The 27,562-nt window shown below is 45.1% G+C and overlaps 2 protein-coding genes and 1 long non-coding RNA gene across 4 annotated transcripts in view; 1 reads left to right on the top strand and 2 right to left on the bottom strand.

Moving 5' to 3' along the window:
• Positions 1-505: 505 nt before the first annotated feature.
• RAB35 (RAB35, member RAS oncogene family) lies at positions 506-15,276 on the bottom strand. The gene is made up of 6 exons (XM_068161755.1): positions 15,139-15,276; positions 11,405-11,455; positions 10,556-10,679; positions 3,607-3,731; positions 3,387-3,511; positions 506-2,826 (listed from the first exon to the last, which is right to left on the bottom strand). Exons 1-6 carry the CDS (start codon positions 15,188-15,190, stop codon positions 2,698-2,700), a joined length of 606 nt encoding a protein of 201 aa, XP_068017856.1. The 5' UTR covers positions 15,191-15,276; the 3' UTR covers positions 506-2,697.
• Positions 15,277-15,529: 253 nt separating this feature from the next.
• LOC137452928 (uncharacterized) lies at positions 15,530-22,998 on the top strand. The gene is made up of 4 exons (XR_010990207.1): positions 15,530-15,889; positions 16,497-16,570; positions 20,482-20,606; positions 22,868-22,998. It is a non-coding gene; the product is annotated as an uncharacterized lncRNA (long non-coding RNA).
• GCN1 (GCN1 activator of EIF2AK4) overlaps positions 21,251-27,562 on the bottom strand; it is a 43,708-nt gene continuing 37,396 nt past the window's right edge. Inside the window, exons 54-58 of one of the 2 annotated variants that reach the window (XM_068161753.1) lie at positions 26,398-26,494; positions 25,347-25,492; positions 24,683-24,787; positions 22,992-23,210; positions 21,251-22,412 (exon numbers count right to left, since the gene is read on the bottom strand). In XM_068161753.1, the coding sequence (XP_068017854.1) occupies positions 22,287-22,412; positions 22,992-23,210; positions 24,683-24,787; positions 25,347-25,492; positions 26,398-26,494 (693 nt within the window). In that variant the 3' untranslated portion in view covers positions 21,251-22,286. Of the gene's footprint in view, positions 22,413-22,991; positions 23,211-24,682; positions 24,788-25,346; positions 25,496-26,397; positions 26,495-27,562 lie in introns of both variants that reach the window. The other variant, XM_068161752.1, reaches the window with a different exon arrangement.

Raw genomic sequence — 27,562 nt, 5'->3', positions numbered from 1 at the left:
AAAGCCTTAACTGTGGCCTTGCCAAGATCCCCTCCCAGAAAAAAAAATCCCAAACCTCTGCACAGCACAGAAGAGCTAACCCCTGGCTTGCCACCCTCCACCTCCAGAAGCTGGACAGCAGAGGAAACACAGCCTCAAAGGAGATTTGGCAGCTTGTAACCTTTATTTTTAGTTTTTTTAAAATTATTTAAAAAGCATCATTAGAAACTTTCATTACAGAAATAATCCTAGCAAACCAGTTAGACATTCCATTGCTCAACATTTAGGAAACTTCACATCAGCACCACTAGAGACACGATCCCCCAGCCCTTCCAATTGAATGGTCAGTGGCAAGCGCAGAGGTTGTAGAGGCTCCTCTCCAGCCAGCTCTGGGGAAAAAGAGTAGTAAAAAACTCCTGCTTTAAGCCAGGAAATTGGACACCTGGATTGGCAATGTCCAAACCGTGGCCACAAAGACCTGGCCTCAAAGAGGACCAATCTTCCCATACAAGAGAACACTCCAGGCTTGGGTGCACCATTTCCTCATTTTATTGCATCATTTCCAGTAAATTCAGACATTGTTCTTTACTTCTGCCTGTATAAAGTTACCCCCTCCTAGATCTGCACGCACTCGACCACCAGAGTCCCAAAGTAACACAGCTGGGCCTTGAGTAATCTGAGAGTGGGAACCATCACAGCACAGCATCATTGCAACGGGAAGGCTCTGAGGACTGACCCAGCCTCCTCCTTGGGCACACACCACATTCAACATCAGCAAGCAGACAGGATGGACTGGTGGGACTTCAGCCACCACTTTCTGTAGCCGCTCAAGCCTTACAATGATCAGAGCTCACGCCAGCGGTATCATCCCAGCTCATTCTCGTTCTTGGGTTACCAATGAAAGATATGTGAAGTAAAGAGATGGGTGAAGGCAGCTGGATACATCCTCCCAGCACCTGAACTGATTAAAACCCCACGTGTTACACATTCATGGTTTGCATCTCTTTAAAAAGTCTTTGAAGTGATTGGTTGTGAAGTGATTGTATGATCAGGGCTCTTACCACAAGCCCTAACATCTAAAAAAATGCAGGCAAAGTAAGTGACTAAAATTTAGCCTCTCCTGTGGGAAGGGGAGGAAGGGAGAGAAGTGGGCTGATTCAAAGCTCATGGACACTGGTGAATCACATCCTACCCATCTAAGGCCAGTGATTCCATAGGGCCACTAACTGACCAGCTGAGTACAACCACCTTCATGGACATACCCTCCATGCCTTTTAGTAACTTTAAGGACAATTTCCTTTTTTAATTATTATTTAGGCAATTATTCAGGTGCTGAGCATGTACTTTCAGCCCAGACATTTGATAATTTTAGTTACACACACACACATACACTCTCCACCTTTAACTACATCTACTCGGGCTGGTGAACTGAACCCTCGTCTTCCCAGACAGGCCAACAAGGGCCAGGAAAACGTTGCAGAACGCAAGACCAGTTTGTTTCCAAGGGTGATCCTCCACCACCACAGAACCCAAGCAAGCAAGCTTTCCATTTCTTTACATTAAATGGCAGTCCTCCTTTTTAACATAAGAATTCTGGGAATGATCCTGCAGCAGCTTTCATATTCAAACATCGATCCAGAACAGCTCGATTTCTTTTCATGCCTTTTCTCTCTCCCAAAAACAAAAGCTTTGCCACCAAAGTTCACATTCAAGTTCAAATCGCCTATCTGTGGACAGGGCAATGAGGAGAAGTTTGGGTTTTTTGGCAGAGTCACATGGTTTTGTGTTGATCTCAAAAGAAATGGACCCTTGCTTAGGACCCTGGTAGAACCAGAAGCAGAGGTCAAAGGAGTTAAATTTTGCCTTTCTTTCTTTCTTTTTTTGTTGGTTTTTTTTTTTACAAAAAAAAGTTTTATCCAAATAAATCTCACTTCTGCAGGTCAGTTTGGTTTTCAGTATCTTGATACAAACTAAAGAAGAGCACAGGTACAGCTGGGCTGCAACACAGGAAGGTGAAACACATGGACCCAGCCACAAATCTGGATCATGGCAAACTGAAATCCGAGGCCCCAGCAGCAGCACCAGCTGCCAGCCCAGGGACTGGTGAAGTGAAACCCCGGGCTCCAGCAGCAACACCTGCAATCCTGGTACCTAGAAAGACAAAGCTCAAGCCCCAGTAAAAGCCTGGAACTCCAGGTGAAGCCACAGGTCCCAGGGGCACCAGTTGCCAACCTGGAACCCAACAGAAATGAAGCTGGAGGCCCCAGGAAGCAGCTGCTGCCAGCCTGGGGCCAACTCGAATTAAGAACTTGGAACTATTTCTTTAAAAAGATGAACTCTGCAGTCCATGATTGGTTGACATTAAGAAGGCATAAGCCAAAGCGACAACAGGGAGGCGAGGCTGGTTAAAGCAATATACATTATATACAAACTCTTGGGTTAATTAGTCCACTTGGTAGGCAACGTCCTTCTTGTCTACAAGGCGCACTGGAATGAGCAGGGGAGGAGAGAGGGGCAAGATTCCATCCGATACCTTCTTGGCACTGCAGTGGTAAGGTGCCAGCGCCTCTTGATAGAAAACATGGAGAAAAAAGAATCTTTAAATAACGGCACAAAACTGAGAAAGTCCTCCCAAAGCCTGCCCCAGTGGAATTGCCCGAGTCTAGCTGGAGGGGCTGATCTGTCTGAGAGCAGAGTCTCTGCAGCAGGGAAACGGCATTAGCAGCACCGCTTCTTCCTTTTACTGTTCTTCGTTAGCTTCACCACATCATTCTGTTGCTGCTGTTGCTGCTTTGCTAAGTTTTCTTTCTTTGCTCGCAGAACTAGCTCTGTAATGCAATTAAACATCTGCAAGAGAAACAGGCAAGTTCAGACCACCCAGGAACTCAGGCTAGCTTATGTGGGATGCTTGTTCAAAATAGGCCCATGTGAAACAACTCCACTTTTATTTCAACAGCGGTGGTTCACAGGTCTTCCCAAACCCACTACGGGCCAAGCAGAAACCCAGAACCTTCCCAACCCCCTCCCCAGCTGAATCAGTAATACCTCTATCCCCTTTCCCAAACCAGTGCATAGAACAGGTCAGTCTGGCATCTGAGGCCAAGAGTGAAAATTGAGCAGCCCTATCTTCTAGACCATTCTCCCTCAAGACAAGTCCTTCCTGAGACCCCGCCTAGTATGTCAGCACTGCAGAGCTAGTGAAAGTGCAACGTGGGCTCCTTCATTCCACTTCCCCAACTCTTCCAAGCAGTTGGATGTCTCTTTTTGACATTTTACCTACTCACTCGCAGCTTGCACAAAGCATTTTATCTTTCCTCCTCAACAAGAAGAAAGCAATTGTTATTTTTTCCCCCTCAAACCACTACCCCCAAATCATTTTATCTGCACTCTCCTGTGTATTACGTTACCTCTTCCACATTAATATTTTCTTTGGCGCTGGTCTCAAACAATTGGATCTCCATCTGCCCAGCAAATTTATAGGCATCTTCTGTCTCTACCACTTTCCGCTCTGGGTCGTCATTCTTATTCCCCACTAGAAAAGGAAAGGGCAAAAATAATCTTCAGTTTGGTGCTTCATCAAATTAGCCTGCTAAACGAGCTGATGTCACTCTCTGATTGGAAACTTACCTAGTATCCGGCAGACATCATCACAGTTCTGATTAATTTCATGCAACCACCGTTTTACATTCACAAAAGATTCTGCACTCGTTACATCGTAGACAACGATGACCCCATGTGTTCCTCTGTAATACCTATGGAGCAGGAAAAGGCAGCAAAAACGTTAGCTCCAGCTGTGTGTCACTTCCTCTTTCTCTTTCACTTGGCTTCTACACCATTCATCACAAATCCCCAAGTTGCAGCAATCAAGTGCCCATATTTTCTTTCCACTGGGAGTTACTTAATTCTTTTACAACAGCTAGATCACGTGATTCCTCTAACCCTAAGGAGTTTCCTGCTCATTTAGTCTAGACAAGCAGGTTTCAAAGTCCAAATAATGCTGTTTACTTCCCTGTTCAGGTTCTCAGACCTTCAAAGATGGACATTGCCTTCCAGCTATGTGAGCAAAAGGCAGCGGTACCCCCAGTACATCCTCAGACCCGGCTGAGCTGTGAACCTTTGCACTGCACAAGTCATATCAACTCTTTGCAGTCATTTTGTTATCTGTGAAAGATAACTTAACAGGCTCAAATTTCAGCAGGTCCAAATATACTCAACCTTCAGTCACAGTTCTCTGGAGCTCACAGAAAAACTTCTGTCTTGTTGAATGACTGTGTTCTGATCACACCTTCCTACTCAACAGATCGACTCCATATGTGCATTCAATGCGCTCTGCTACCTTTAGCCATTACAAATAAGCTTCGTTTCAGTTTATGCCCATTAGTGTTGGGCAACCAGCACCTCTGAAAAATTATGAGCAATTCTGATATGCAGAAATAACACATGAATTCAAGTTCCAACATCATCACCTGCACGAGCCTCCCAAAGGCAGACGTCAGAATGCTCTTGCAGGAAAATCAAGAGAGTAAGTTCCACCTTCTCAGTTTTCAGCCCCAGGGCTACCAGGTTGTCTTCCCTACTGCCAATTAGGCAGGTAGTTGAAACACCTGACAGTGAGGACTTTGCCAGCATCCAGATTTTGTATTTTGTGTAGCTCAATTCTTTCCATTTCTCCTCTTTCTTATGATCAATATTAAGTTTTTTAATAAAACAAATTCCAGAGTCCAGCACACCAAAGCCCAGGATTTTCCCTTCAATCAGGGCAGCATTTCTAGACCTCGATCTCTTACTACAAGCATCTCTTGCAGCACTCTCCCTTCCACTGCACTTTACAGATATGATCACTCTGATCCTCTTTGATAATTTATTCCAACTCAGAGAACACACCTCTGAACTTCAAAGCCTTTTACTCTAATTTAAAGGTGCTACCTTTTGGAAGACATCAATGCTGCACCTCTGCCACTGATGCACTTGACCAAGTCACTACCTCTTCCCCACCTTTAGCCTGACTATCCCTTCTACAAGAGAAGCCATTTCTAAACCATCAACATTATAAACCATGCCTTTCTAAACCATCAACATTATAAACCATGCCTTTCTAAACCATCAACATTATCAACCATGCCTTCCTTTCTAAACCATCAGCATTATCAACCATGCCTTTCTAAACCATCAACAAGCTTCCACAGACAGGCACGGATGACAGAGTGCACACATCTCCCTCCACCCCTTTCCTCTCATGATCACTTTGCAGTGATAGCCACTGATACTCCTCTCCAATATGATCTCTACTTTACAGAAGCAGGAGAGCCTGCCTTCAGAAGACAAATACTCTGTTTCACCAGTAATTTATGCTGTACCTTCACTTTCCTTGGCAAGAACTAACCCAGGTAAGAATGACTCACTCCTAGGCCATTAGAAATCCTGCACTTTCCTATATTCTAGTCCATCACAATCAGCTCCTTTAACAGCTTTAGAACTTGCTACAGCACTGCATTTCTACTTTACTGTGTCGCAAGCTCAACTTTATTTCGTAACTTAGAACCTTTAGAGGAAAAAGTATTCCACAGCCTGAATCTAGAGGCTGCAAAAATAACCCATCCTCTCCCGACACTAACAGGTACTGCACACTGGTTTTGATGAATAGTTTTGTGTGCTGGCATCAGAAAAAGAAAGATCTCTGATCCCATACAGACACCAGATTTCTCTGCATCTGAACAATAAACTCATTATCTTCAAACTCTCCCCTGCCACCTAAGTCATTTAATTCAGCCCCCCTCAGGCTGACCTACCACTTCTTCCCCAACACTAAGCATTACATTTGTGAAGACACCACTCAGCCTTTAGAGAAACACAGTGGTTCAGCTACACCTACACAGAGCTGCTTCACTCTGCTGTGCACACCATAAACCATGCCTGGTATCCCAGTCATCCAAACCAGAGGACATGATAGAGCATCCTGCTGCTCCTACCTTGCCCACGCACCTAGGTTTTCTTCTGAGCAAAGCATATGATGTCGGGGAGTAGAATAACATGCACCCTGCACATACAGATCCCACTCCTGACACGTCGTCAGCACAGTTGTTGCTTGCTCCTAGCTAGGGATGAGGACTGTGGGTTGGACCATGCAGTACAGACCATTATGGCATTCAAAACTCTGCAGGAGCTAGGAGCTCCTGCCACAGAGCACTAATATTGTCAACCACCTCATCAGAAATGCCTTCCTTTGTGGAAGACAGCAATCCCTAACTCCTGCTGAGTTCCTATCAGCACACACCGCTTCTATTTTTGGAAGGGAGAATTGTTTGGCATATCATTCTAGAAAGGTTGCCAGCCTTTCATCTACAGTAAATTGTCACTTTCCCCATTGGCTGACTAGCTGTTATCAGCCAGAGAGATAAGACCATGACTACCTTTGATTCTCTAACTCTTCAGCCCCTTAATACACATTTTCCTCCAAAAGCTAGTCATGCTATTTTCTGTCACTTGTTAAGAGACAGCTTTGTGTTCTAGATAACTTGATAAGTTTAACAAGCACAGCAAAGATTCTCCAACCTCAAGTGCAGGACAGTATGAGAAAACAAAATGCAGTTTGTCCAACCATCACCTTTCAGAATGATGCAGTGCAGAGCACTGCTTTTATAACAAGTTGTAGGCTCTGGCGAGTGGAGAACAGATGGGGCTTATGGCATTCAGGGAGGAGTAGGTGTAAGTTTTGTGCTTTTGGCAACTGAGAGGTAGTCAAGGCTTTGACACCAGGGAAAGGATGCCTTATCTTCTCCCATCCACATTTTAGGGAAGAGGGAGGCCGCAGAAATGAGAGCAGAAGAGAAATTAAGTTCTCAATCTCATCACTCTGTTGAAAGACTGAAGATAGCTGTCCTTTATGTCGCAGGTACACTCTGCCACATACCCTCAAAAGCCAGTACCTGCTACTACTCCTAATGATAAAGAGTCATGAAACACATGGAGGTGGGGGGAAGGAAGAAAAGAAGTTATGTAACAGCTACTCATATTTAGAATGTCCATGAAAATATCCTGTTGCAGTGAGAGACAAGCAAACCTGACCTGTATATGCCCTTGGATGCTTGGCAGCTATATTCCTTGTGGCTGGAAATGTTAGCTACATCTAAAGGCTAGATCACTTAGCTTTGGTGTGGAAAAGGCTTAGAATGCCAATTTTAAGTTGAAATAAGCACAGTACCACTGTAGCTGTTTATTCTACCTACAGAATTGTACTTAAAGAGGCTGAAAAGCTTAAGCTTACTGCCTTTAAGACATTACCTATTAATACCGCAGACTTGACACAGAAAATCTTCAGACGTGGCTAACCAAAACCCTCATGTCCTTCAACCACCTGCACTCTCCCCTTGCATCCCCCAAGCCCACCCTTCTAAGCAGAAAGGAGCCTTGTGCCATTCACTGTGGTACTCCCCACTACAAGATACCAACAAGGAAGTTTTCAGATTTCCTCTAGTAAATGCATCCTGAGATTAGCACCCAGAGTTAGAAGAACTGGTTTCATGAAGCATGACAGTAGCTAAACCAGATTTAGGAGAGAGAGAGTATTACTGACTGCATTAGTTCCAGAAAAAAAGGTAACTGCCCAACTTTAAAGACAAGCAATAGGTGAAATTCTGCATCTTTGCTAATATTTCACTGCTTTGTAGTGTACATTTCCTTGTTTTTCAGTCCTCTAGAATTCTAACCAATCCCAGAGACTTCTAATAATCTGGTTTCATACCAATGGTTCTCAGGTTCCTGGAAGCACACCTGTTGTCACAAGTCAGTTCATTGGCCTTTTGACCATCCTATCTGGTTCACAAGATGCAGCATTCTATCATCTCAGAAAGCTTATCCCTCTCCTGAGCACACCACTGCACACAAATGCATGGCAGCAAGTCCCTCTACTATCACTATTCATCCCGAGCTATCATATGACAGCTATTATGTAAAGCTCAAATCTTAACCCCAGTCCCGAACTGGGACAAAGCAATCCTACCAGCAAGAGCAAATCAAGTACAGGAACTGGTTGTTCACGCATCTTAAGCATTGCTGCTAATACAGCTGAGTCCTGACATGCTACTTCTCTGGTGAATTTAAATCCCATTCAGAGTTTGGATGACGTTCCTTGCCAACCAAGTTCACACCACTTGGCCTCTCCTCCCACTAGGCACCGGCTATCCCAGTATTTCCACATTTAATAGACAGTAAAAGCAGCTGCTGTCTTTTATACCTCCCAGTCTGAAGTTCTGATCTACTTTATGCTTCCCCAGTTTCTGCAGAATACTCCAGATCAACTTGATTTCTGTTAACAGTTTTATTCTGCTCTTTGGCTGCTGCAGTGAAGTGAAAGCAAAACAGAACAACCTTTTCATGTGTCCCACTTTGCCACTATTAACTTCCTACCAGCTGTACCACTCTGCAGCTCTAGCTCTCCACAGCAGCACTTCCAACCTGTGACTATTATTTCCAGATGGGTTCTAATTTCAGGCTTGCTTGCCAGGCTTGGCTCAACATCAATCTGAACTCTACCTTTAACTGTAAAGGGAGTTCCTGGCCCACAGTAATACTGAAGGAACACCTTTTTATATCCTTAACCTCAATCTAAACTTCAAACTAGTCCAAGGGTAGACAAAGACTACTGCACTCTGTTGACAGAGCACTTGCAACTCCACCCATTGATCTGGTGGCCAAACCCTTTCGTAAATACCAGCACAGTAACTTCATTTGTCACTCAGATCAGAACAAGCAAATCAGTTGCAGCATTATTTTGCCAATAAAAATAAAAGACAGAACTATTTCTAAAATCCAGATCTTGTTATCTCCTGTTTTTATAGCTGATAGCTTTACATCCAGAGTGCCTCTTGAAAAACATCAGTGAACGCTTGACAGTCACAGCCAGCTGAGCCAGCAGCAAGGCAATGACACATAGCCAGCATTCCCAAAGTGTTTTCCTCAACACTTGAAATCACTTGGGCTTGGGAACCTCTTTGCTTAAACCTGCACAAAATTCAAACCTTTCTTCCCTATAGAAGATTCTGTAACTATTCTACTAGAGTTAAGGCTGAAAAACAGGGACCTTCACTCTCTCCTTAGAGTAAAATACACCTCCCTTTGGAACACAACTACACAAAAGAAAGTAGCAGCAAAGTTGAAACAGGTCTTGGAACAAATGCCCTCAAACCATTTCAGTTTGTCCACTTTACATGTTAATCAAAGAATAAAACCTACATAAAACACTACTGGAAGTCCAATCCGCAGCTATTGCTGTTGACAAAAGGACACCTCCTTTCCTGGTATTCCCTGTCCCATGGCTTTCTGAGCAAGCTGGCACCAGCCCCACGAACCAACGCTCATTAACGCAGCCCCGAGTCGTGTCAGGGAATCTGAAAACAGGAAGGCCATTTGCTGACTCAGCACTAATTGGGCACTCTGTGACCGGTCTGTGCACACAGCTGATGGGAGCCACAGCGCTGCATTGCTGCCTCCCCACCACCACTTCCTGCCCCAGGCTGCCTGTAGCGCTGAAACAAGAAGTGATGTCACGCACAGGAACCCTACAAGAGGCAACTGAGTTTTTTCAAGCTAAACACTTAAGAAACAATGGAAGCAATCCAGTGATATCCGTAGAGGAGCACAGAGGAAAGGGGAGGTGCATGCATCAGGGTCACCTCTGCCATTGCTAGCTGTTTAGATGTTACACAGATGCAGCAAGTCTCTCTATTTTTATGTCTAAGTTAATCCATCAACTGAAAACAATCCTCCTCTCAATGGAGAGCCAAAAGAGAAGTCAGTCAGGAAAGACTAAGTGAAACTCTTTTCAAGAATTTTTTGCCAATACCCAAAGGAAACAAAAGTTTCATTTCCAGAGTGTATTTCTTCCTCTCCCCTAGTGCCACAGCGAGCAGTCCCACCTTCACTGCAATGAGTTTACAAACACACTCTATTCTTAGTTCCCAGCACGGCAGCTCTGGGTGTGGTTTCTCCAGGAACAGGAAAAGCTGTGCACACGCTGTTCAAGAGGACAATGAGCACAAAACTGAACTGGAACCAAGGAAAAGGTTAACTTCACGTGGGCGTCCGCTTCAGCAGAACTCCGCACGGAGCCAGCTGATAAAATGCACTGTTCCTGAAAGACAACCAAGTGTCGGAAAGCCTAGTCCCCAGCCTCAAGCTTCTCTTGGTTGTATGACGCTGACAAGGGCTGGGCACTCTGTACTTCTGCAGTACCTTCCAGCAGAGGATGACTTTCCTGGATAGGTTTCAGAGATGAGTTTTCTGCCATATGCAGAATAGCAAAATAACTCCATTCCTACAGCTTGGAAACTAGCAGCAGAGAATGAGACCAAGCCACCACGGAAATGCACAGAAGAGGAAGGAAACCTGAAATCCCATTTCTAACCTAGGCATACTATCAACACTGCTAACAGCTCCAAAGCAACTAAGAGAAGTCCCACTTGGCAGACCCCAAAGTTATCATAAGCTAGTCACTGCAACATTAAAACCTCTAAACCATAACTCTGAGCTACAAGACCCATTCACAGCCCCACAGATCACAAAGGCCAGCGCTACTCACGTCGATGTAATAGTCCGGAAGCGCTCCTGTCCAGCTGTGTCCCAGATCTGTAGCTTCACCTTCTCTCCATTGATCTCAACTGTCCGGATTTTGAAATCCACTCCAATTGTGGTAATGTAGCTGCCTGAAGGGAATATGTGGATAAGTGAAAACCTAAGACTTGTTTATTTTGGATGTCCCAAAGCACGCTTCCGAACGCTGTTTGGCAGCTGCTCTCAGGCTGGACAGGGGAACAAGGTTCCCCTTATCTGCTTATTGTTTAAAATGTCCTATCAGGTCAGGCTGCTCTGCATATTTTTATCTGCAGTGAGCAGCTCTTTTCTAGCCATAAAACCAGTTCTTCCATACCATTCTTAACATTCAAAACTCAGTGTTACAAAACAAAAGTATTCTTCCCTTGCAGTGGTAAGCACCCAAATATCTCAAGTGCTGGCCAGTGAAAGTTTCCAGGCTAAGCTTTGCTTTAAATCCTCGTGCAACCATTTAATTTGAATGCAGCCTAACAGTTTCCTCCCAACAAATCAGTTATGTCACAAATGTCAGTGGTTTAACCACAATATTCAATCAATTTAAATCCCAAAGGGGTAATGGGAAGTCTGCACAATACAGCATAAAAAACCTAAGCTATTTTTGGAGCCATGTCGGTATTTAAATACTGTGGAACTTTCAGTCGCAAGTGAAGATCAGACAGGATGGCTTGTATAAGCTTATACCAGGAGAAGCATAGCTAGAAACATAATGTATCCTAGTGCAGCTGTCAGTGGGCAAACGCAGAGGGACTCCTTGCCAACCAGCAGCACAGGAGCAGACCTTGCCCATTCCACTCACTGAAGTAAACAAAACACTCACCTGAGAATGTATTATCTGCAAAACGCAACAGCAAGCTGCTCTTGCCCACACCTGTGACAAGAAAAAGACAGCAAGATCTTTGAACACAGTCATCTTGGGTGTCAGGTAACATAATTTCTTCAGTCCATTGCATTTTGACTCTAGCTAGGACAATTTTTCAGCAGATAATTTAGTACCATCCACCTTGGCTACCAGTCTCAGTACTCCCCTTGAAGATGTGGCCAAGCACTCTGCAGTCACTCTAAGACCTGGTATGCTCCTTGTAGCAGTACAGGGTTTTTCCTGTCCCCTCCTTCCTCCAGCCCTCAGCAAACTCTCAAACAGTAGCTTTTGAACTATGGTCAGTTCTAAGAGGTCATAAAGCTAAACACAAGTTTACAGTCAGTAGCCTGTGTTTGCTAAGGGAAGATCTAAAAATTAGTATATGGTGCTAATTAACAAGCACTCCAAACCCTGCTCTAAACTACTCTATTGAATTCCCCTTGCACATCACATCTAACACCACTGCCTATCTCCCATTCATTACAGCTGTGGAATTTGGACTACTTTGACAATCAGACTAGGGTTTGGTGCTATAAAGCTTGTGCTATCGGGGCAATGGTTTAACAGCAACCTAAACCAAACAGTGGAGTAGGGAACCATTGTTCTGTACTGCCATCCAAACCAAGCTTGTCCCCCACCCAATAAGAACCTTTCCCATGTTGCACCTTCAGCCAAAAGGTTCCACGAAACATTTCTCGAAGTGCTTTGAGCACCACTTCATTCAGGTTTGCCTCAAGTGACTGTTTGCACCCTGATCACACCCTGTTACAGCAAAGCATTTTGCACCGTGCTTCAGACAAGAATCAGGAGAAGCTGATTCCTGCAGACCCAACCAAGGGAATCTGGGAAGGGGAATGCCTCAAAGCTGTTATCTCTGCATAGCATCTCTGCTGCTAATGTCCCTCCTCTCCCTTCTGGACAGGAAAAGAAGTCTGCCATGGCATGAGGAGGAAATCCAACCTCACCAGCATGATTATCTATTAAATCTTTTCAGGCAGAAGTTATTTAAGCTAATTGCTTTGATGATGCATAACATACAAGCTCTTCTTAACAGATCTGTGCAAAGACTATACAGAACTCCAGCAGTTCTCAGCTGCTGGCATGTGAAGAAAAAAAGAAAGAACCCTAAAAAACCCCTGCATGATTCCAGTAAGCTAGATTTCATTTGCAAAGTGTTCAAATCACCAGACACCTAGAGAAGCCATGCTTGCTTCTCATTAAGTATTACAGTGCTTAAAAAATAGATGTAATTAAAATTAAAAGCCACAAAGTTGCAAGGTGCCTACACTGAATACCTCTGAGCTCAAAAAAAGTAGCAGAGCTGAACTTCGACATAGGCCTGGTTAGTTAGTGAGAGCTAAAGCTCTGCAAAATACTAGTCAGGCCAGGAAAAAGGGAAAAAAAGGTTTCAGCAAGCACCATGCTTCTTGATCAGCCTCAGCCTCCAGCTTAGTAATAAGAAAGTAGATGCTGGAACCCACAGACTTGTCAGACCACACCACCTTCTCAAAACGTCAGCCAGCTTCTGGCTACGCTGCAGAGCCTCATGGGCTGCACATGATCACTGCTTTGTCAGGCTGGCCACCGCTGCACAGCCATGGCCTTGTCACACTGCTCTCAGCACTGGGCAGCTCTGCAGATGAGAATCCTCCTAAACTCAGGAAGTGCTACATGCTCCCGATGACAACGATCTCACTAAACAAACACTGCCTCTGACCCACACTCTTCATGTAATAGAGCAACCACACTCTTCATGACCCTCCACTTCCTACACAGAGCTATTTTGAAGAGGCGAAAAAAGAAGGCTGGCAGGGCCTCTTTGCTGGCTAAAGACAGCAAAATGAAACAAAATCTTACCAAGGCCTACTGGCTTTGCAGTATCAAAACACATCTTTGAGCCTTATCAGTTAACAAACCCCACATCTTACTGAATGTAGACTGAATTAAAGCAGCACACACACCCCACCCCCCCCACCCCCCATCATCTGTATTATTTTTAAGTATTTGGCACAGCTGAGATCAGCAGCAGCAGCTTTTCAAGATGACCTGTTCTAAAAACACACAAACCTACTACCCTCTTGACATATTTGCATACAGGGGAAAGCAGATGAGACATAAGCATCTTAGCCAGTATCAGTCCACTTCCTACTGCAAGGAATAAGCATCAACAAGCAAGGCAAACAAACTGTTTTTTGTGGGAGCAGGGACAAAGGCTTACGGTCGGGGTTAGCAAAACCAAAGTGGAAAATCAATACTCCAGCTATATATTGAGGTTTAATTACAACAACAGAGAACCACAGGCAGCTCAACAGTTCTCACAAGACTTTTTCCCCCCTCTCCCTAGACACAGCTAAGGAATTTAATTTCATTGTTCTAAAAGAGCAGAAGTCTCCCTCAGAGCTTTCACCAGCCTGGCTATCTTGCCTGAACAGTTTTGAAACTCACCAGCAAGCACCAACAGTTACTGCTTTACTCAGAATGCAGCATTTGGCTTTAATCATCCATAGGTTCTCAGGAGTGCCTTGGCTTTTAGGCTGTTTGGAAGCAGTTACTCTTTCTCCCTCTCTCTACATCATGCAGATACAGTTTAGTATAGAATAAAATGTTTTCACATACAGCTAAATCTACTGGAGGTGACAACTGCCAGCACCATGCAAGATTACACTTTCACCCAAGAACCGTGCCTCGCTGCATGCTGGAACCTGCTGCCTTATGGACCACACCTCTGTTAAAAAAAAGAGGGTGGATGCCATCTTCTCCAGCTTATGGAAACTAAACTGTAAGCTGCTGGAGTGTTACCAACACTGAACTGGACTGAAAGCACGAATCACAGAATCACTCCAGTCCCAATTCTTATGCACCCAGGCTAAAGGACCAGACACGGGCTGAGTTCACAAGCTTGTCTTCCTGAAGCTTCTGAAACTGCTGCAGAAGTGTGTACAGGTCTGAGTTCCAAAACCTGTCATTAACCTTTATCCATAACTATTCTCGACATTTGCATCCTATGCCACAACTCTACAAAGCTACCAGCTTTTCAAAGACTGACTTTTAAAAAGTGACGAACTCGAGAACTGACACTTCAGGTTGAAACACGCAGAAGAGTCTTAAGGAATAATTAAGATAATGAGGCATATTAAAGCACAGTAGTTGCCGCACTGGAAACAGTGGTCCCTAGGGCTGAGGACTAGCCAGCCCTTCCCATCGACGCCTGACACTGCCTGTCAGAGGAGAAGGGAATTCCCTCCTCATCCCAGTAAGAGATCAGTGGGTGCCCTCAGACCGCGAGGCTGATGCTGGCAGGAATGCCGCTGCGGTCCGCACCGATACGTGCCTAACCTTCCTGTTCCTAAACCGAGCCAAGCTGTTTTCCATACTATCCTGTGGTAGCCAGTTCCGCAGGTTCATCAGATAAAACCTTCTGCAGAGCGAGCAAAGGCGCTCTCTCATTCAAAGCGGGTGGGTCCCCGGCGACCCGCCCGGGCAGAGCCCAGCGCCGCCGCACCGACAGCACAGCCCCGACGACGGCCCCGCAGGTGCCCCGGGAGAGGGCCGCCCTCCCTTCCTTCCCCCGCTCCGCCCGGCCCAGCCCTGCCGCTGCCGTCCTCAGGCCCCTCACGGCCCGGGCGGAGACTAGGGGCGGCCACCCCGCCAGCGGCCTACCCCCACCCCCGGGCCGCGCCGCCAGCCCTCACCGCTGTCGCCGATGATGAGCAGCTTGAAGAGGTGATCGTAGTCCCTGGCCATGGCCGGGGCGGCGGGAGCGGCCGCGGGCGGCAAAGCGAACGGGGAGGGGGGGAGGGGGCGGCGGCGGCGGCTGCGGGCCGGATCCACTTCCCGAACAAACAGCCGGAACTGACAGCGCCGCCGCCGCGCCTGCGCGCCCCCGCCGCCGCCGCCCGCGCCGCCAGCTGCGCCCGCGCGTCACTGCGCCTGCGCCCAGCCCGCGCCCCGCCCGCCTCGCGCCTGCGCTGGAAGTGCGGCGCCCCCCGCCTCCGCCGCGCGGCGCTCGCGGCCCACGCCTGCGCAGAAGGAGTGGCGGGCCGAGGGCGTCGCGCGGCTGGGCAGCCGTGGCGGAGCTGTGAGGGGCGGGTTGTGAGGGACGGGTTGTGACGGGGCTGTCGCTGTTCCTTCCCCTCCACTGCTAACTCTGCTTGCCCCTGCGCTGAGCCGCCTCCAGCAGGCAGCGGTGTGTCCATCTCAGCTCCCATAGGCGCTCGCTTGAGGCCGGCGGACCTGGCAGGAAGGGAGGCTGTCCCCAGGAAAGCACCAAAGGCATGAAGGAGGTATAGCAATGTCAGGCGCTATTGGCCCAACTCCTGACAAGTCTCAGGAGCAGACCACGATGGCTAGGAACGTGATCTGCTTCTTCAAGAAGATGCCCATGCACCAGAACAGCAAATTGCACAGCTTCAGGAACAATTCCCATCAGAGCCCAGCTTGCAGGTGAGGAAGCACACAGCAGAGGTAGGAAAGGCTCAGGTGTGTCACACAGGCCTGGCAATTCAGGCCGGTCTGCATTTAGGCTCCTGGGGTTTTTAATCTGAAGATGTGCCTGTGTATGACTCAGGAAGGGCCTTGACCTCACAGACAGAGGCAGCTGTGCCTGCACCACGCACAGAGTTCAAACAACACTGATGATTGTCTTAAGACACAATCTGAGTAATTTTCCTCTCAGTTGCACAGATGCTGCCTGCACAAACTCAGTAGCACTATGACCACAAACAGGTGATCTCCACTGATGCAGGGCACAAGAATGATCATTTTCTATTATTTTCTCCAACAATATTTGTTCTCACTGGTACTTGAACTCCTAACCCCAAACAGTGCAGTGTTTTGGTACAGAATAGATACATTCCTTTGGACTCTTTCCCCCAGTTATTAAGGCTTTTCAGGACATCAGTAAAAAAGGCTGGGTGCTGGGTATTGCACCTATCTTACACTTTTAATTCAGCATAGATTCAAACCAAAGTACTGACATGGTTATTTAGTTAAGTTAAATTTTTACAATGCATTGATGGCAGTATCTCATTAACATGTATTTGGCTTACAGATGAGCTGTATTAGCCCTGAGAAACACATGAGCCTAGGAAGAGGTGAAAGAAAGATGACAGACATCAAAAACAGGTAACCTAAAAATACCAATCCATAATGCTTTTGATAATTAATCATCTGTTCTAAGGATACTTGAAGTGTAGGGTGCACCTACTTTGAGGGTCCTTTTGTAGGATCAAACACAAGTACAAGCTTGAAAGGAGTGGGTCATCACCACTGCAAACCACGTTGGTGGCTCTGGGAGAGTCAGAACAGGTTGTCCAGGGAAGTTGTGGAGTCTGACTCACCTGGACAGTGCCCACAGCAACCTGTTCTGCATGACTGTGCTTTGCTCACAGGGACTGGACTGGCTGAAATCTAGAGGTGCCTTCCAGCCCCAGCTGTGCTGTGATCTGTGAATCTTCCCTGGAGCAGGGCAGACAGTTTTAAGCAGGGTTGCTTTTTCTCATAACATCTGGCCTTCCAGTATCTGAAGGGGGCCTACAGGAAGGCTGGGGAAGGACTTCTCAGGATCTCAGGTAGTGATAGGACTAGGGGGAATGGAATGAAGCTGGAGGTGGGGAGATTCAGGCTAGATGTGAGGAGGAAGTTCTTCACCATGAGAGTGGTGAAACCCTGGAAGGGGTTGTCCAGGGAGGTGGTTGAGGCCCCGTCCCTGGGGGTGTTTAAGAGCAGGCTGGATGAGGCTCTGGCCAGCCTGATCTAGTGTGGGGTGTCCCTGCCCATGGCAGGGGGGTTGGAACTAGATGATCCTTGTGGTCCCTTCCAACCCTGAATGAAACTATGAAACTATGAAATTGACTTGAAAGCTGTAGGCTCTTTTCTCTGGATTTGTACAATAGGGTTTGATGAAGAGCACTAAGAATACATTTTTAAGGCAATTGTCTCTACCTACTTCTACTTTTCTGTTTCTTCTGTATAGCATATGTGGTATGATTCTACAGTTCTATTCATCCAATTTGTATGCAGTTCATCTGGAAACAAACCAACCCAGTATGGCTAAAATAGCATGTCTGGGTTGAAGAGAGTTTTTTTAGCACATAAAATTCTCTCTTCTAAATATGTCTCATCAACAGTATGGCTAATGTCTGCGGGTTTAATTAAAACCTTCCTCAATCTCAACCTTCAAAAAAGTATTCCAGCATTCAGTGTTCACCCCTGGCAAGTCCCACAGATGCTGAACTCCACTTAGATGACCTCCATCTCATGTTCACTCTTCAGCTCAAGCATTTAAAACACCACACCCTATAGCTCTTTCTGTGTTACCCTTAAATACTATGATGTAGCTGAGGAGCCAGAGGAAGGCTGGGGTGTTACCAGACATGCTTGAGTATCATTCATAGCATCACAGTATAACTAAGGTTGGAAGAGACCTCGAGGATCATCGAGTCCAACCTATCAACACAGACCTCATGACTAGACCATGGCACCAAGTGCCACATCCAATCCCCTCTTGAACGCCTCCAGGGACGGTGACTCCACCACCTCCCTGGGCAGCACATTCCAATGACAAATGACTCGCTCGGTGAAGAACTTTCTCCTCACCTCGAGTCTAAACCTCCCCTGGCGCAGCTTGAGACTGTGTCCCCTTGTTCTGGTACTGGTTGCCTGGGAGAAGAGACCAACCCCTTCCCGGCTACAACCACCCTTCAGGTAGTTGTAGAGGGCAATGAGGTCACCCCTGAGCCTCCTCCAGGCGAAACAATCCCAGCTCCCTCAGCCTCTCCTCATAGGGCTTGTGTTCAAGGCCTCTCCCCAGCCTTGTTGCCCTTCTCTGGACACATTTAAGTGTTTCAATGTCCTTCTTAAACTGAGGGGCCCAGAACTGGACACGGTACTCAAGGTGCGGATTTAAAAGACACCCTGCCAGAAAAGGCATTGCAGCTAGCCCAAACCTAGCCCTGTCCTAAAGCAACCCCCACCACCTATCACCCCTCCATTAAAGCACTTGGGCATCTCATCAAATAACCCAGTGTGTGCCCTGAGTATCAGGCTGAGGATGCTGCACGGCCTCAAAGTAAGCCCTTGAATTCAGCATACAACCAACCAGCTCAAACCCAAAACAACAGCAACTTCTGTTACCATGTTTTTAAGTTCATGAAACCTCATCAAGTCAAAAGCTTGAGATGCTCTCATGTTACCTGATACTGTGGACAGTACAAGGTATGATTTATCTAAAAGAAGAAAACATCAAAATAGTTGAATGGTTTATGCTTTCACATTTGTCTCTTTTCCAATGGAACTTTTAGCACCCTGTCAATTTAAACATCTCTCATAAATTATTTTTTGATCTTGAAATACACACACTCAGAGACACTTGCTTGACAGTTCAAAGATGTTACTACAGTCAGTTGCGGGGGGGGAAAATATCTTTTACTGACAGCTGGTATTTTTAAGACATGTGAAATGAGGAAACAAATGAATTCTTCAGTCTCCCAAGTTGGCACAATCAATTTATCTGTTCTTATGTTGTGGCAAAAAATTACAGGTGTCTCTGATGTATTAGAGTGCAGTGTATACATAGTTCAGTGAGAAGGAGCTGTCAAACCCCCAAATCCAGTGTTTCACTATAATTGAATCAGCATATTCTCAGCAAGGGTTAAGTGAACTCCTGCCTTTTCCTCTTCTCTCTCAAAACTACTGAGTGCAGAAATTGAGCAGCTGTTTGGAAAGGTGGGTGAGTTCCCACTTGCTGCAACAGAAGGTGGAAATACAAATCATCCCAATACTCTTAGTAACAAAAGATCTTACTGGTTAGAATTAGCAAGTTAATAGAGAAGGCTTTGCTTTAACTGATAATTTTTTTTCACATGTTTATGTGGAGCATAAATTAGAACCCAAGACAGAACAGGTAAGCCAAGGTGCCCATGATCAAGAGATCAGCTATTCTTGGTAGAAAGTTAGATTTATTTTGTTTCCTCCTTCCTGTCTGCAGTGATGCAGTGAGCAATTCCAGTACAACCACTGGGCTCTTTGCCACATATTTAGTAGTTTTTGAATGGCATAAAATTCTGCACCTGAGTCAGTGCACACAAGTGTCTGCATTGCATGGTTTAACTGCTGCTCCTCCCTTATCCCCAGAGACAGCTAATTCATTATAGATTGAACTAATTCCAGTGCCCTGAGACTGCCAAATCCTTAAGAGCATTTAGCTGAGCTTTCACTCCTTGATTATTACCAATTCAGTGCAAAATACAGATTTAAGATTTGCAAGTATTTTGGAAGGCAAAATCAGAATTAAAACCACCTTCAGGATGCAGATAAATGTTACAAAATAAGTAGAATATAATTGCAGGTGGGCCAACTGGAAGGTACTGTGGTTCTGTAGAAATAGCCAACTGCATAAATACAAGATTGAAATTGAAGAGCAATTTTGTAGCTTGGCTTGAAGCTGATCACAAACTGAACATATCAACACCACTGTGCTGTTGGAGAAAGAGAACAGGCAGAGCTTGTGCTGGGATCAACAGCAGTGTATTACACAGGGATTGCAAAGTCAGTTTCTCCCTGAGGGAAATTTGTCCAGCAGTAGCAAATAGAATGGAACAAGGAGGAAAAGTTGAGAGACCTGAGGCTGTTCAACCTTGAGAACAAAAGGCTGAGAGGGCATCTTCTCAATGCTGAGAGAATAGGGCCAAAATCTTTAGTGATGCCCAGTGATAGAACAAGAGGCAATGAGCACAAACTGGAAGATAGAAACTCCACCTAAGGAAAAATATCTTTGCTATGAGGGCCCTGGAACACTAGGGCAGGCTGTCCAGAGAGATTGTGGAGTCTCCTTCTCTGGAGAGATTCCAGACCTGCCTGGATGTTGTGATCCTGGGCAACCTGCTGTGGGAGACCCTGCTGTAGCAGGGGGGGGTTGGAAGAGATGGTCCCCAGAGGTCCCTTCCAGCTGCCACCATGCTGGGATTCTGTGAAATATGGAGGGCAGCAGCACAGGTTTAGAAAAAAATGAAAATCTAAACCTATTTCCTCCACAGGTGAGAACACTGAAATGATGACACAGTTGCTGGAAAAATGATCTGCTTTCAGGGTCCCTAGGAACAAGACCAGCAGCAGTGGGCTCAGGCTGCAGGAAAGAAGATTATTTTTCTTTGCACATGAGGTAAGTTTGTATCATGAAATGGGGCATAGAGATGTTACGGAATCTCCCATCATACAATGCTAAAAAAACTAGCTGCATGAAGATCAGTTAGGAATGGTTGAGCTGAGCCTCTCTTAGGTAAGGGCTAAACCAGCTGATTCTCCCAGTACTTCCAACAGCATTCCACTGATCACCACAGCAGATCCGTATTCAACAGCCTACACCCCAGGCTTGGGAGCTGACCTAACACGAGCACCTTTTGACAGGTTCCTGTATTTTTGACCAGAACAAAGCACAACACTCCCAAATACCTACTCTAGATTGTGTCTTGCTGTTTTGATGCATTAGTATGGTGAAAATAAAACGTTGGGGTTTTTTGCTAGAGCACTTGGCAGGTGGTTCCAGCAGCATGTGTGCTCCCAGGTGGTTACATTTCGTGCTCTCAAATTTTACAAGGTGTGGTTGGTTGTGTGTTTTCCTCCCTTGTGATGGCCTGAGCCATCCAGAATTACATGCAAGGAAGATTTCCCCACACACACACCACCCACCCATTTGAAACAACAAATGTTAATGCTCTGGCTTCCCAGGTACAACTAGTTTCATAAAATGGGTAAGGCTTACCTAACTATTACCCTACACAGAACATAAAGCTCATTTTTCCTTCTAAAAATCTGTATGCTCCAGCAAGCTTTTCACTATTTTCATCACAGGGGATTAATTATTTTTATTAAAAAAACCTCAGGTCTGTGTGGCCAGGTAAAATACTTTGTTCTTGGAGCAGTACAACTCATTGACAAAACCAATCTGTTACGTTGTTAAGTGCCAAGTAGCTTGTGAAGCCTCTGAAGATGTTAAAAATAGAGGACCTGTCACAAGCTGGGTAAGTAAAAAGCTGTCTGTAGTTAAAAATACTTTGGAAATTAATGGGAGTAATTACTCACAAATCTCATTAAATGTCAGTTCTGAATTGGTTTTAAACCCTTGCTTGCCTCAGTTCTGCAAAAGGTGTTTATAGCTTCCAGCACTACCCACTCTGCAAACTGTGTGCCCTAGAAAAAGCAGGGCCAGAAAGAAAATCATGGTGTCAGTTTGTTGAGAAATGAATTTGTAAAAAGAACAGTTTACACCAGAAGGATCAAAGTCAGAGCCTTTATTAAATGTTCCTTCTTTAAACAGTCTGGATTTAATCCCCCTTTCTCAGCTGTGATTCCTAAGGCTATCTTAAATACTTTGTTACCCAGGGATTTTCAGTCTTCAGAACCCTCACAAGCAGCAAGTTAGCAGTACACAAAACCAATACACTGTAACTTCCACCGAGTCCTACTGCTGCCTCACAGGGTCTGTGGAGAAGAGCGACAGTGCTGCTGGCACTGCAGTTCTTGCACAGACCCTGGAAAGGACACAGGTGTCACCAGAGTTTCAGCCTGCCGTGCCACAATTTCCCAGTGTTGATTAGTAGGGCTGTTTCTTGCCTGTTACCTAGTTCAAAAAGGGGACCAAATTTTCAATTTTTAACTAACGTGGGTCTAATTAAGGCTATTCTGGTATATGTGATACTAAAATACTCTCTGGGAGTCCTTTTCATGAAATCCCATCAGAATTAACATTTTCAAAAATGAAAACATTTAAAGTAAGTGTTGGGAGTTGAAATGCTGATGCAGCGCTCGGGTCAGGGTTGCCTTGTCTTCTGGAGCTTTATTATCACGTCAGAATAGTGTCATCTATCTGTTCATCTGAGTCAGCCTGGCCAGCCAGCTTCTTCAGGGATCTCCTGCAGCTTTCATTGAGAAGCTCCAAGCTGGCAGCATCTAGAATCTTGGACACTGACTGTGGAAGGAAGACAACACCTGTTACCAATTCCTTATGACATGCCATTCAAACTGAAAATAAAGCCAAGTGCCTTACAGGCTTTGTTTATATAGAAGTCTTTCAAAGGTACCAAAATCCTCCATCTGCTTTTCTGATTCCAGACACAGGAACTATCCAAAAGCTAAGGCTTAGAAAAGAGGTCTGGAAATGGATGGATGAAGTAGTCCACCCAAACAACTCTAGCACCACAGTGCTGCAGTAGGACTACACAAATGACAAAAGCACTAAACTAGTCCTAGTTCAGGTAACTGCAGCATAGTAAAGGCTCAGGGCATTTCGAAAGCAAGGTGACCACATTAAATGTGGGAGGTATGTAAGATACTTCCATGTAGTAGTACTGCACCATGTCAGCATTGGTCATTTCCTCGAGGTTAGCAGCATGACAATACTGATGAAGGCTTAAATGCAAACAGGAACATCCCCCTCCATCTGTTTCACAAGAGACTACCAGCACCTCCCGAGGCTGAGGCACAACCCTGAACCACGCCAATGTGACACAGCCGTTCAGCAATGCTGACATTTTCTGTTGTCTCATACCTCAAGCACTTCTTCGCCCGCTCTCATCTTCAGAAGATTGACAATAGCTTGGTCGCTGTAGGCTCTCACACTGGTGTTTTTGTCCTTTGTGTTGTCCAGAAGCGCTTTGAGAATGGGTTTAATTGTCTGAGCATCCAGTGAGGGAAGATGGTTTTTATTTGCCCACCAAATCATCTTTTCAGCAACTAACTTTATGTCGCTGGATGAGTTCTGAAGACACTAAAGGAGTCAAAGACGGACTTAAATTCAGATGCACCAAGGACAGGCATTTAAAGCAGCAGTTCATCTTTTATTCTAATACAAGTATTTTGATAACAAGAAAAGCAAAGTTTTCAACTCACAGGGACACAAAAGACAAACTTGCTACCAAGAGGTTTGACTGAACTGTGTGACAGAGAAGATAAAGTCACATTTTCAAAAGAAAACCTCTACAAATGTGGTTGCCAATATGCTTCTGTCAACTGTCTCAGGAAATGACAATGACCACTAAGTGCAACCAAAGCTGATGTTGTTAGCACCTCTGTAAAACACCCCCAGTCAGTCCCTGGTTGCAGTCCAACAGTGCATCTCAACAGTGGGCTTCATTTTACAATTAAATGAAAGCTTTGTATTTTTCATCTCCACACATCCAAAACATGAAAGCTAATGCCTGAATGTCAACTGCCTTGTTAATACTGTGGCAAAGGTATTGTGACATTTTACTACAGTATTATGATACAAATTGATCTATATAAACCTGGGATTTCAGACAGAAAGTCTGCTTTGAAGAGCAGTGCCCTGCCTCATGTCGATGTGCATGCTTTGTAGTTGTTCAAGTAAACTGAAAAGCAATGTAAAAGCTGAAAATGTAACACATTTGTACTTAAAGGTGACAGACAAAATCAAAAGCAGCTCTCGTCCTCCAGCACTTCCTCTCACTCTATCTTCCTCTATCTGTTCTAAGATATTTAAAATATCCTGAGGTCCTGACCTTCAAAATTTAGATCCTGGCTACCATGAGGGATGCTTTCATGGGGAGTGGAAGAAAGGGGGGGAAAAAAATGGGGGATGGTGGGTGGGTGTGCAAACAAACAAAAAAAATCACACAAAAAGCCAGAACAATCAAGAAAGAAAGGAATTCTGCGGTAGAATATTCAAACAGATATGAATTGAGAAAGGCATTAACTTCAGTACTCTCTTTTATCTGAGTCTCTCAGAACTAATCCCTTCAACAATAGTGGAATTCAAGTACTGCAACCAAACCAGGCAAGGTGAGAGTTGCTATTCCATGCATTTCAAACAAAGATCCCTTGACCTTCAGCAACCATAGAAAAGTGTCAACTCCCCCCACGCTTCCCTGCTTCCCTGCCAACTGTTTGTTACTGCAAATGAAAAAGTGAATTCACAAGAATCAATCACAAGAAGTTTACCACAGTCAGATTTCCATAATAGAGCAGGGACAGTGTTACTGTATCCACAACTGCAAAGCAGGCTCATAAAATGATGCTGTCTGTACTTTGCCCCATAAAGAAATACCTAGATTTTCAGGGATCAGGGGATTTAGAGCTTCCCCAGATAAGGTAACCAAGCTGTCAGTTTGCTAGCAAGGTTCCCATACAGACATTGATGGAGAAAAATGCCCATGAGTTAACTCAAATATCTGGATCACATGAGAGCACCCACCACCAGAGAGTTACCATAAAAAGTCTTACCTTAATAAAGAGGTTGGAAAGTTTTGGAGGCAGGTTCCCTCCTCCTTCCATGTGGTATTTCATAAGAAATCCCATCCCTCTGATGCCACTCACTGCAATGGGAATCTTCAGCATAAAGACAAAAATGAGTGTTACTACAGCAGAGTTCAACAGCCTTTATAACTAGGCTTATGGTCTGGTAAGCTTTTGTGGAAGGCTAAACCCAGCTTTCAAAAACACTGTAGCATGCAAAGCAGGAAAACCTTGGGTTAATGTTGTTGGGTAATACGATGAAAATATCCTAATGCAGCTATAAGCCACATGGAGTAAGGTGACAGGCCTCACAGAGCCTCCACGCTGCCTACAGCAAATTACTCATTCATCCCTCAGTTTAAAATCTTCCTCTTAAAATGAATTATTTGCATTGCTTGTAATCCTGGCCTCTGCTTGAGAGCTTCAGTAGGGAAACAGAAGGTCAACTTACTCCCAGTGAAAGATTTTAATTAATCTTCATAGAGATCAGAACTCTCAAAACAGTTGTGTAATTTGAGTTTAAAAAACACATCTAGCTGAGGAAGTGTTCAGCTTGCAGCAGGGTTCTTTTGTTTGGTAAGACAGACAACCTATGACAATACCTTTTAAAACCACTCCCAGCAGGCACTTGCCACAGAACTCGCCCACTCACCCTGTCAGCAGTGGCATTGCTGAGGATCATCTCCTGGACACTGTTGTAGTATTTGGGGGAACACAGCCTGCTAGGAGCAACGTTGACAGCCACAGAGAGGGCAAGGCTTCGCCCATGTCTCACCATCCAGTCAATGCCTGAGACATCTGCTGCAAGTGACAGGAAAGAACAATAGCATGGTTCCTGCTATCCAGTTTCTTCATCTAAGAAACCTTTTGTCGGTATGTCAGTTTGCTTCCATAAAATGACTAATAAGCAGCATCTAAAAACAATGCTTTGCTTCCTCCACTCCTCCCACAAAGCCATCCGAGCAGTGCTAAAACAACACCTTTACCAGACAGGAACTTCAAAACCAGTGACTCCGTACTGTTCAACCTAGATACTTCTGATGGTCTCAGTCACACAAGATCAGCCCCACAATGCTCAGTGCATGGAGGAGCTCGGCATGGGAATTACATAAGGTCTGACTAGAAAAAATGTACAAGCCATCTGTAATTTGAAACCAGCTAACATATTCCCTTTCTAGTTGCAAAGAGGAGAGTAATCCTGTGGCACTCTCAACCACTATGAGCTCCTACAAAATTCATACATTTATCTAACTTGGAGGCAATGTAGTTAACTCTCCAAAAGCATCTGAAGGCACCAGATGCAGTCTACAATTAGCAAAAGCTAATCTAAGATAAAGAGTGCCATTGAAAGAGGTGCCCTCCTGTCTGCCCTGCCCAGCCATCCTGTCACCTCACACAGTGTCAGCACTAACAATCACTTAGCCCTGTTGATACTCTCATCAACTCATTTGCAAACAAATCCATCAAAAAAGAGTAGATAACCCCAAATTATGACTACCACCCTGTGCTCCCCGATGCACCAGGGGCACACAAATGAAGAGCCACCAGCAAAGAAATGCACAAGAAAATCTAGAGTAGAGACTCAGGCTTAAGGTAAAGAGGAATAACCTAAATAATTAGTCACAAAGTTTGCCAAATCAGTGGCTAAGGCATTTTCCCCTGCTTTCACAATCAGTTCAGTCCCCATGAGCAGCTTCACTTACCCAGCAAGTGCTGCTGGAGAACAGTACTGAGCTCCTCTTCAGACAGAAATGCACACAGCTCAGCCAGGCAGCCAGCCGAGGCCATGCGGGTGGCATCCTAGCAAGGAAAGGAAGAAAAGGGTAACACTGGGTAAGCTCAATGCACATCAGAGATAAGGAGCAGGAAGAGGAACTGACAGAAGATGGTATGAGATAAAAAAATAAAGGAGGAAATAAATAGTAGTAGCAGTATTTCACTCCTACTACCTGTGGATTTCTGCCAGTTCCATAATGCAACTTAACGCCAGATCCAGTCAAAATGCCAGCAGAGGCTGAACTATTACATAAATTAGATAAATTATGATTACATGGGAAAGTTGTAAGGCAAAAAGTGAACGTTTTAAAAGATGTGTCACATTTAGATTCACAGTCTAGAAAGTGTTACTTCCAGCCATCTCTAGGTGGGTCTCTCTCTGATAAACTCACGCTACTTTTCAAACTTCCAAGCTGTTGTTCTGCCTTGCCTGTGTGACCATGCCAACACAGCTCCTCTCCACCCTGAAACTTCCTATCCAGTGGGAATTTTTCAGTTCTGTTTCCAGCATGCCAACAAGTTGCATGTCTGCATGGCACTGATTAAGACATAAGGAAGAAATTATTCGATGATTCATTTTAATGTCACAGATGGTTCCGCTGCTATCTGCCACACGCAGCAGACCGTATATTAAACTTGGAGCTCACTGCTCATGGGAGAAAAATCTCTCACTATCTGGAAAAACTGTCACACTAAATGATAAACCCCACCTGAAAGTCTACAAACACACCTATGTGCACAGTGAAGGCACTGCAGTTATTCTCAAAGATAAATGCAAATCCTGACTTCAGAGCTGCCTTGTACACCTTGGTGAGGAGCTGCAAGTCAAACCCATGTACATGGTTGCTAAGGAGACATTCAATTCAGGGATCCTCAGAATTTCCAGTGATTGGCTGGGGATCTCCCAATCCTTGCACCTGAGTCCCAGCTAACACACTACAAGACTGCAAGGAAATGGATTTGACAGACCAATTTAGCAACCAATGCCCACTATGTGCTTATCATATAAGTTTCTTCTCACTCTGTCATGTGCAATCTACCCCAGAAGTTGCTTTGGAAAATAATTCTGTTAGAAAGTTCAGAATTTAAGTA

Source organism: Melanerpes formicivorus, unplaced genomic scaffold, assembly GCF_026170545.1.
Source record: "Melanerpes formicivorus ecotype bairdi unplaced genomic scaffold, bMelFor1.0.p_v2 SCAF_60, whole genome shotgun sequence".
NCBI classification, from domain to species: Eukaryota; Metazoa; Chordata; class Aves; order Piciformes; family Picidae; genus Melanerpes; species Melanerpes formicivorus.
Note: the sequence above shows the minus strand (reverse complement) of the source record. Positions and strands in the feature narration are given on the sequence as shown.